This window comes from Pipistrellus kuhlii, unplaced genomic scaffold (assembly GCF_014108245.1).
Source record: "Pipistrellus kuhlii isolate mPipKuh1 unplaced genomic scaffold, mPipKuh1.p scaffold_m20_p_27, whole genome shotgun sequence".
Classification (NCBI taxonomy): domain Eukaryota; kingdom Metazoa; phylum Chordata; class Mammalia; order Chiroptera; family Vespertilionidae; genus Pipistrellus; species Pipistrellus kuhlii.
Genome location: NW_023425526.1, coordinates 3,095,193 through 3,105,049, shown reverse-complemented (window position 1 = coordinate 3,105,049; position 9,857 = coordinate 3,095,193). Strand labels below are relative to the sequence as shown.

Sequence of the window (9,857 nt, the reverse complement as noted above, 5' to 3'; positions counted from 1 at the left end):
CGATTAAGTGATGTCCAATTGCCCATTTAGGCCTGATCCAAGTATTGGGATGGAGCCTAAACAGGCAGTCGGACATCCCTTGCACCATCAAGGACTGCTGGTTCCCAATTGCATGCCTGCCTGCCTTCCTGATTGACCCTAACGTATTCTGCCTGCCAGCCTGATCAACCACTAACCACTCCCCTGCTAGCCTGATTGATGCCTAACTGCTCCCCTGAAATCCTGATTGCTCCTAACAGTCCTTTCCTTGCAGGCCAGGTCACCCCTAACTGCCCTGCCCTCTGTCCTGGATTCCCCCACCCCCACCCCAACTGTCCTTCCCTATAGGCAGGGTTGCCCCCAACTACACTCCTCTGCAGGCTTTGTCACCCCTAATTGCCCTCCCCTGCTTGCCATCTTGTGGCAGATATCTTGTGTCTACATGGGGCAGCCATCTTGTGTGTTGGAATGATGGTCAATTTGCATAATATTCTTTTATTAGATATGATAGAGGCCTGGTGAACTGGTGGTGGGAAGCTGGTTTGCCTTGAAGGGTGACCCAGATCAGGGTGGGGTTCTCTTGGGGTATGGGACAGCCCGAGTGAGTGGCCTGTGGTGGTTTTCAGGCTGGACACACACCCTGGTGACCCAAATGGAGACCCTGATATCTGGGATTTATTTATCTTCTATAATTGAAACTTTGTAGCCTTGAAGGGAGGCCAGGGCAGGCAGGAAGCTTGGCTTCCTCCATCGCCAGGGTCAACCCAAATCTCTGGCTGGTTCCAGCTCCATGGCTGCTGCCATCTTTGTTGTGATTCATAATTAAAATTTTGTAGATTTGGAGAAGATCCAAGATGGCTGCGCCCAGGTGTACACCTAGCCGCAGTCGCACACAACAATTTCAATAAAATACAACTATTGTAAAATATAAAACGGACATTGCCCAGAACTACAGGAAGGTTGACTGACTGGAAATTCTACAGTGAGAAGCAAGGAGAAAACCAGAAGGAGGCGCGGAGGAGCTGGAAAAGCCCAAGGTACGGAGACACGCGGCGCGCGGAGAGGACGGAGCCGGAGAGGAGGGAGGCCGAGTGCCTGGCGGGCGTTCCCTAGCGGAAAGGAGACAAAACTCCGACTGTGCTGGGCCCCCGACTGCTCTGATCTCCAGTTTTAAGCCAGACCCCGGGGACTCAGGCTCAGCCATAGGGAGCCGGGCTGTAAGGCGGAACCCCGGGGAGAGGCGAAAGGAGGTCCCGGAGGCGCGCACACTGCGCACAGAGAAGGGACGGTCAGCTGTGCCGCGGTATTGCCCTGACGGGGAAGGAGACTGGGGCTCCAGACTGCTCTGAACGCCACCTCCAACTCCACTTCCAACTGAACTGAACCCCAATACCGGGCTCATTGTGGGAGAGCATAGACTGTTTGGCAGCAGGCGAAAATCGAGGGCACCTTTCTCTCAGAGGCGCCGGCAGCAGCGAGCACTGAAGGACCCGCATAGGGCAGGGCTGACGGAAGCCAAAGCTGCAGGCTCCACCCTGAAACCCCGTCCCATCTGTAACTTCGAAATGCGACAACAAAAAAGATCACAAACGAAAGAAATGGAGGACAAAAAGCGTCTGGATATAGAGTTCAAATCTATGCTTATAAGGTTTTTCAAGAATTTCCTAGAAAAGATGGATAAGGCCTATGAGGATATGAAAAGAGATCAACTAGAATTAATAAGGAGTCATCGAGAAATGATAAGGGATCAACAAGAAATAAAGAATACATTGTCTGAAATAAAAAATATTTTACAGAGTCCTAAAAACAGAAGGGAAGATCACAAGAATCAAGTCAAAGATTTGGAACATAAAGAGCCAGAAGACACTCTTCCGCAGAAGCTAGAAGGCAAGAGAATCCAGAAAATTGAAGATAATGTAAGAAACCTCTGGGACAATTTCAAGCGAACCAACATCAGAATTGTTGGGGTCCCAGAAGATGAGAGAGAGCAAGATATCGAAAACATACTGAAAGAAATAGTGACAGAAAACTTCCCCCACCTGGTGAAAGAATTAGACTTACAAGTCCAGGAAGCGCACAGAACTCCAAACAAAAGGAATCCAAAGAGAACCACACCGAGACACATCATTATTAAAATTCCAAGAGCAAAAGACAAAGAGAGAATATTAAAAGAAGCAAGAGCAAAGAAGGTAGTAACCTATAAAGGAGCACCTATACAATTGTCAGCTGACTTCTCAACAGAAACCATGCAGGCCAGAAGGGAATGGCAAGAAATATTCAAGGTGATGAATAGCAAGAACCTACAGCCAAAAATAATCTACCCAGCAAAGCTATCACTCAGAATCGAAGGCCAGATAAAGAGCTTCACTAATAAAAAAAAGCTAAAGGAGTTCATCACCGACAAACCAGAATTATATGAATTGCTGAAGGGGGTTCTTTCAGAAGAGAAAGTAAACAAAGATAAAAATTATGAACAACAAATACATAATTATCAACAAGTGAATCTAAAAACCAAGGAAATTAAAAAAATCTGATGAACAATATTAACTACTGAATATAATAGAATCAGAGGTATGGAAGGGGAGTGAACTGATGATTCTTGGGGAAAAGGGGAGAGGGGGGCGTGGGAAGAGACTGAACATAAACTGTGCACCTATGGATGAGGACAATGGGGAGAGGGGAAAGGGCAGAGGATGGGGTGGGAACCTGGTGGAGGAGAGCAATGGGTGGGGGGGGGGGGGGGGGAAAAGGAACATTTGTAATAATATGAACAATAAAAACTTATTAAAAAATAAAATAAAATAAAATAAAAATAAAAATAAAATAAAATAAAATAAAATAAAATTTTGTAGATTTGAGCAGAGTCCAGGGTCAGCCAGGGCAGGCTGGAAGCATGGCTTCCTCCATCACTGGGGTCAACCCAAGAGTCCTGCTTACTCTCGCACCATGGGCACTGCCATATCTGTTGGGATAATTTGCATACTTGCTCCTGATTGGCTGGTGGGCATGGCTTGTGAGTATAGTGGAGGTAAGATCAATTTGCATGTTTCCCTTTTATTAGATAGGAATGTTTGTGCTAATACTTTAATTTATCCATTATAGTCCTGATCTATCATCCCAGGGAGAATTTGAAATCATTTTACTGTCAAATTGCTCCTGATTAAATTAATCTCATCATGCCCTGGGGAAGGGGAGCATACAATGGCCTGAGGCTCCATCTCCTGGGTTAGGACATAAAGGGAGGTGGGACTGTGGTCCAATCCTTTACTTCCAGGAGTGGCACGGTTCTGGTTTCCAATGGTTGGCTTTGGGACTGAGCCGCTGGAAAGGCTGCAGTGGGGTCAAAAATGAGGTCCCTACTGTTTAGTGGGGCAGGGGCTGGCCCTGCTTGAAATCCCCCTGCCTAGGGGCATTAAATTGTCTTCAATATCAGTCTTGGAGCAGCATTCATTTACCCAATGCTTTCCTCTCCTGCATCTTGGACACAGCCCAGGCTGCTTGTTTCCACTCCCTGTAGCCTTTTGACTTCCATTTCTACCATTGCAGTCTCTAGCAAAATGCCCTAGCTTACCACAGTTAAAGCATCTCCTTTTTTCTGCTGACAAGCGATCATTTCTTTTAATGTGGCAGCTAATACTGCTCCTTGAACATTGGCTGGTCCAATGTCACCACAAACACGATGAAATCAGGCACAGTACCATTCTTCCTGTAGGTAAGGCCTTCTGACATACTCCATTTGTATTTTCAACAGCCAATTGTTTCATGAGTATCATTCCAGCCTCAAAGTCAGCTACAACCGTGCCTACTGCTTGGAACAAGCAGCCACACATCCTTTCCTAATTTTTCTTCAGTCTAGAGATTTTTCCCCTTTTTTTGGCAGCTGCCCCCAGGCTTTGGTGGCACAGATATTTACTGCTGATATGCTTGTATGCAGTTTACTAACTGAGCCTGCAAAGCCCCAGGAGTTCTGGTGCCCATGAACATATTAATTGTAATGGGAACCCCATGAGCTGGGTGTCTGCTACCCTGCTCCTCACTAAGCTCTGCCTAATTAGATTTCCATAATGAGTAGCCTCCAGGTGAGAGACAAGACTTTGGGACAGTATTCCAATCAGTACCCTGTTTCCTCGAAAATAAGGTAGTGTCTTATATTAATTTTTGCTCCCTAAGATGCGCTAGGTCTTATTTTCAGGGGATGTCTTATTTTTCCATGAAGAAGAATATGGTACACATTTATTGTTAAATGAAAATAAAGGAAATTTATTACCTGTATATGGTACGGTAGAACGGTAGTTGTCAACACAAACCAGACAAACTGAATCCTACAGTATCAAGAATTTACTCATTTATTCCATAACAACCATGTCATCGTCTTCTGGAACATCATCCTAACAATCCAATTTCTGAATTTTCTGGTGAATTTCTTGTGACTTCATTTCTTTCAGAATCAGTGGACCAAATCTCTCATGTTTAGCCTAGGGGGGGGGGCTTATTTCCACGAGGGTGCCTTATATTTCACTCAGAAGGAAACCTGTAAGTAGGTCTTATTTTCGGAGCATGTCTTATTTTCGGGGAAACAAGGTAGAAGCCATAGCTTCCCCTGATAATGTATCTAGTAAGCCGAGCACACAAGGGGAACTTGGTCCACACAGAGAACAGGAGGTCTTCAACTCCTTCCAAGTTTTAAAAGATATAGACTGAGGGCCGTGGAGCATCTGACCTGCATTCTGAGGATCAGGCTGCGCAAATACAGGGTATGGACTGAATCCTGAAGCATCTTCCCCAGCCTGCCTGGCTGCATGCAGAGTCCGCTGGAGTAAAGACAGAGGCACTATATTGGTATCTGCTTGTTTGGGGGGAAAGGAGAGGCTTAGGAGCAACAGTAAACGCCCCAAATGCTTGCACCTGACCCCCACCTTCACATTCCCACAGGTGCTGTTCCCTTGCTGCCTCCTCCTCAGATTCTCATTCACTTTTGGGAGGAAGAACATTGTGCTCAGGGCTCTCCCACAGCAGCTGTAGCCCCGGGGACTGGAAGAGGCAGCAGAGGCATCCATGGTAGCCTTCCATTCTTACTTCCCCTGCACATCCACCCATTCCTTTCCGGAGTGGGGCCCAGGCAGTCAGGGACCACAGACTGAAAGTAGAGGCAGGAATTCCCTCTGGACCTTCACCCAGGTCATGATCTCTAAGTTGCTTTTCTACCTTCTCCCATGTCTCTGCATTTACCTTTCCTTCCTCTGGAAACCAGGGGCAAGTTTGATTTACCAAATCCAACAAATCAAGCAGCTGATGATGTCTAACAGAACAGCCCCGTGCGTGGAGCACAGCTTTAAGCATAGATACATGTAAGTTCTTTTCCTGCCATCCTGAATTTCCCATTTTTTGCCCCTAGCTATTACTAAACCATGTAAACTGCGCTCCTTACCTTACCTTTTGCTTTCTGCATGTGCTTCACTGGAGCGCCCTTTCACCTTGCAATTGTAGTTCCCCCGAACTCAGGCCCCACGTTGGATGCCACAGGTGCAATGCCAGCACTGCCAGCACTACCAGGAGGGGCGGTGGGGGAAGGACTGAAGAAAAGACTGACAAGAGAATACAGCTAGGCACCGGTGGAACTCCGTGCCTGGATGAGGACGGACACAAAAGGCACAGGCTGCAAACAGATGCTTTATTTTATAGTCTGATTACAACAAGGGTGGATTAACATTTATACAAATGTCCTTGTTTTGACAACACTAGCTGCAACCCCCACAGCCCATTAGCTCCTTAGGAATGAATTAGGGAGGCTACAGGTGGGGCTTAGACAAACCAGGAAAGCACAGGTCAGGCCAAAGGTTCCCCTTAGAGACCTCCCTACAGGCCCCATGGCTCTGGGATGAGCATCCACCTACGAAGCAGAGGTCGTGTTTTCATTAGAGGTCCAGGAACCTGTCTGGGTTGCAGGCTCTATCTGGGATATGGGGCATGCATGAGTCAGCCAATCAATGACTCCCTCATCATTGATGTCTCTCTCTCTCTCTCTCTCTCTCTCTCTCTCTCTCTCTCTCACTCTCTCTCTCTTTCTGTGTGTGTGTGTGTGTGTGTGTGTGTGTGTCTGTGTCTCCCTCTTGCTACTCCCTCCATCCATACTTTCTCTCTGAGATATAATTTTAAAATATATATATTTTGAAATCATAACAATAAAAAATAAATAAAATGCACAGCCCTGTCCAGTTTTCTCAGTGGTCTGAGCATCAGCCCAAGGATCAAAGGGTGGAGGGTTCCATTTCTGCTCAAGGGCACATACTTCAGTCAAAGGTTTGATATCCAGCCCCTAGGCAAGGGTGTGGGGGAGTCAACCAATCAATCTCTCTCTCTCTCTCTCCCAATTACGCAGATCAATGATAGAGAATCCCCTTTCCTTCCTTCAAACACTCTAAAAAAATCAATGGAAAAAATATCCTCTAGTGAAGATTATTAGCAAATGAAAAACAAAAAATTACCAAATGGGCCAGCAATGGCACTTCTGGGGAGATACACACAAACACGACAGGCAGGTCCTGAAGGGATGTGTGGGCACACCATCTCAGAATAGAAGCAGCCACCGGGGAAGGTGCATTGAGAGATGGAAGGATAAGAAGCAAAAGGGATTATAGACTGGGACCGTGGGACAGCGTTCAGCTTTCTAAACGGAAGGACATGCTGACACATGCTCCCACATGAACGATGACCCATGAGGATATGTTGCCTCCTGATATCAGTCAGCCCATCATGGCATGTTCTGTGGAATTCTACTTTCATGAGGTGGTCAAACTCACATGGACCGAAAGTGGAATGTAGCAGCCAGGGACTGCAGGGAGAGGGGGGGAACTTAGGGTGTTTCATAAGTACAGAGGCTCCCTTTAGCCAGATGAGAAAAGGGGGGAGCCTTATGGAGGGATGAACACATATTCCAGCTCTCAGAGAAGAGAAGGCAGAGGACAAGGAGACATTGCATCTGACCACTCTGTCCCATGGACCAAGCAAGGCAAGGGGACACAGTCCAACAGGCCTCTGGTCCAGGCAGACCGGTGCCCAGAACCACATTCAATCAGAGTTCTGCTCCACGCTGGCAGGGTTGGAGGGTGCTTGGAGTGCAGGGAGAGTGAGATGTGGGTGAGCCCTCCCACAAGGTCACAGTGCCTGTTCCCTGTGTTGCTTCCGACTTGCACTGTGTGGTCTTGACATCAGTGAGCTTTGGCTTCCTCCCCTTGGCCCAGAGACAGGACTGGTTGTGGGGCCAGTGTGGGGCACTCAGTGGCCTGGCACAGGGAAGGCTGAGCAGAGGATGGGGCCCACCCCCTGGACTGCGAGCTCCCTCCTGTGGATGCGGTCCCCAGGGAGCTCCAGCATTCTAGAAGCCAGTCCAGAGAAGATGAGATTAAGTAGGGTGGGTTCAGGGTACAGATCTGAATAGCAGATTGGAGAACAAGAAGTCAAGAAGAAGTGATTGGCTTAGCGAGTTAATCTGCTGGGAGGCGGGGCTTTCTGCCTATAAAAGGGCTGAGGGCACCCAGCCTGAGCCATTAGACTGCAGAGCCCAGGAGAGCAGGACCATGTCTTCGCCCAGAAGAAGTCGAAGAGCAGCGCAAGCTCCAGCCCTGCTGAGGGCCACCACACCCAGCTGGTTTCCTCCCGGACATCTGCAAGCTCTGCGGACCCATAGGCGTGCTTCCTGCCCAGCCCCAATCCTGCTACCACTGCATCATCCTACTGACCCTGGCGGCCTGCTCCTGGCTCCCCCCAAAAAGTGCTGGGCCCCCAAATTTCTCATTATCCAGCCAGAGTCCGTGAGGAGAGGCCTTGCCCCCCGCACCCGACTGCCTACCATCCAGGAGCTGTGTGACCTGGGGTGGCAGGCAGAGCAGGCTCCCAGATGCTCAGATGGCCTGCTCCAAGCTGCCCAGCATCGCACCCCAAAGCACCCCGGCATCCACATCTCAGCTGCTGGCAGGGACAAAAGGAGGGTGGCCCTGGTCCCAAAGCCCTGCCTGGCTGCAGGTGCCAAGAAGCCCCTCCGAGGCAGCAGCAGCAGCCCTCCTGCCGAGGCCCAGGGGCTGGGCAGCCAGCTCCCTAAGACACGCACCCCCTCAGACATGGCCCCCGGCACCATGCCCCCCAAGCGCGTGGCCCGCCGCCCACCCATGCAGAGTTCTCAGCAGCCAGTGCCACCTGAAGAGGCAGGAGACAAAGTCCCCGCTGTCACCCGTCAGCGCTTCCTCAGCCTGTTCCTGGACCAGTGTCTCAAGTCCTGCCCCTCCACCCAGGAAGCCATCGAGAAGGCGCTCCAGGAGGAGAAGACTGCCTACCACCAGAGCCCCAGCAAGACCAAGTACCACGAGCTGGCCCTCAGCACCTTGCACAGGCTGTGCCGCCTGGCCCCCCGCCCCGGGCCCGGTCCCTGCAAAACCCTCAGCGCTGTGCCCCAGGACGTGGGTCTGGGGGGCATGGTGGCCACCCAGGTCTGTTTCTCCCTCCAGCACCCGGACAGCCCCCTCGGGGAGGATCCTGTGAAAGGGGCCGCCCTGTACCTTCGCCTCAAGGAGCTCCTGCTCACCCAGGCCCAGCTGAAGGAGCTGGGCTTCCCCTTCCCCCACCCCGAGAGGCCAGGGGGCGCTGTCCTGTTCACCAACCAGGACAAGCCGCCCGCCGACCCCTCCTGCAGGCTCTGCTGCCGCTGTGGCACCCAGTACCCTCGTGGCGCCCTCGGGCCGCTGTGTGCAGCAGGAGGCATGTCACTACCACTGGGGGCGGCTGCGCCCCACTCCAGCGCCCAGGGGCTGGCAGATCCAGTACACCTGCTGCTCGGCCGCCATCGGCTCCCCTGGCTGCCAGGTGGCCCCGCAGCACGTGCGGGACGGCCGCCACGAGGACCTGCAGGGCTTCGTGCACACCTTTGCCAAAGACCTGCCCCCAGGCGCTCACCCCGGCATCTTCGCCCTGGTCTGCGAGACGTGCTACACCACCGCCGGCCTGGAGCTGGCCCGCGTCTCCGTGGTGGACAGCGCCGGCAGGGTGGTGTTCGACCCCTTCGTCAGGCCCCAGCGCCCCAACACCAGGTTCTCCGGAGTGACCCCGGCTCACCTGGCCCACACACTGTCTCCCTGCAGGACGTCCAGGCCATCTTGCTCGCCCTCTTCAACGCCAACACCATCCTCATCGGACACAGCCTGCACAGCGACCTGCTGGCCTTGAAGCTCACCCACTGCACGGTGCTGGACACCTCTGTGCTCTTCCCGCACCACCTGGGCCTCCCCTACAGGCGCTCCCTGCGCAGCCTCGCGGCCCAGCACCTTGGACGCGTCATCCAGGATGGGGTGCACGGCCACAACTCCATCGAGGACGCCATCTCCTGCATGCACCTGGTCATCTCAAAGGTTGGACAAGACACCCAGACCCAGCGCTCACCGCCGCCCAGGATTTGAAGGACGTGACTATGGACTGGGAAATACTGTGTGATCACACATGTCTCCTGCCCACATGTCTAACAGTACTCAATAAACTAGAGTACATCTGTAGTTTTATTTGTCATGTGTATTTCCTGTCTGATCTCCATGGCTCTGGGTTGAGCATACATGTAAAAAAAAGGTTGTCTTGATTTGACTCAAAGTGCTGGCACCTGCCAGGGTTGCATACTCCATCCCCAATGTGGGGAATTCAAAGGGCAGCTTATCAATGTTTCTCTCTTATCATTGATAATTCTATGTCTTTCTCCCTCTCTCTTTCTCTCTAAAATGTAATGAAATGTATATTAAAATGTTTATTTTCTGATTTTTTGAATTGTTAGTTTTTTCTGTTTATTACTCATAAGCTTCTCAGTCTCATAATTCTAGTATAACTTTATATGTATGTTTAAA

At 50.7% G+C, this 9,857-nt stretch overlaps 1 protein-coding gene across 1 annotated transcript; it reads left to right on the top strand.

Annotated features, from left to right (window-relative positions):
• The first annotated feature begins 7,556 nt into the window (after positions 1 to 7,556).
• Positions 7,557 to 9,455, top strand: LOC118727904 (RNA exonuclease 1 homolog). The gene is given in 3 exon segments (XM_036453929.2): positions 7,557 to 8,693; positions 8,695 to 9,094; positions 9,097 to 9,455. Coding segments are annotated over 3 exon segments (1,866 nt in total). The 3' UTR covers positions 9,426 to 9,455.
• The last annotated feature ends 402 nt before the right edge of the window (positions 9,456 to 9,857 follow it).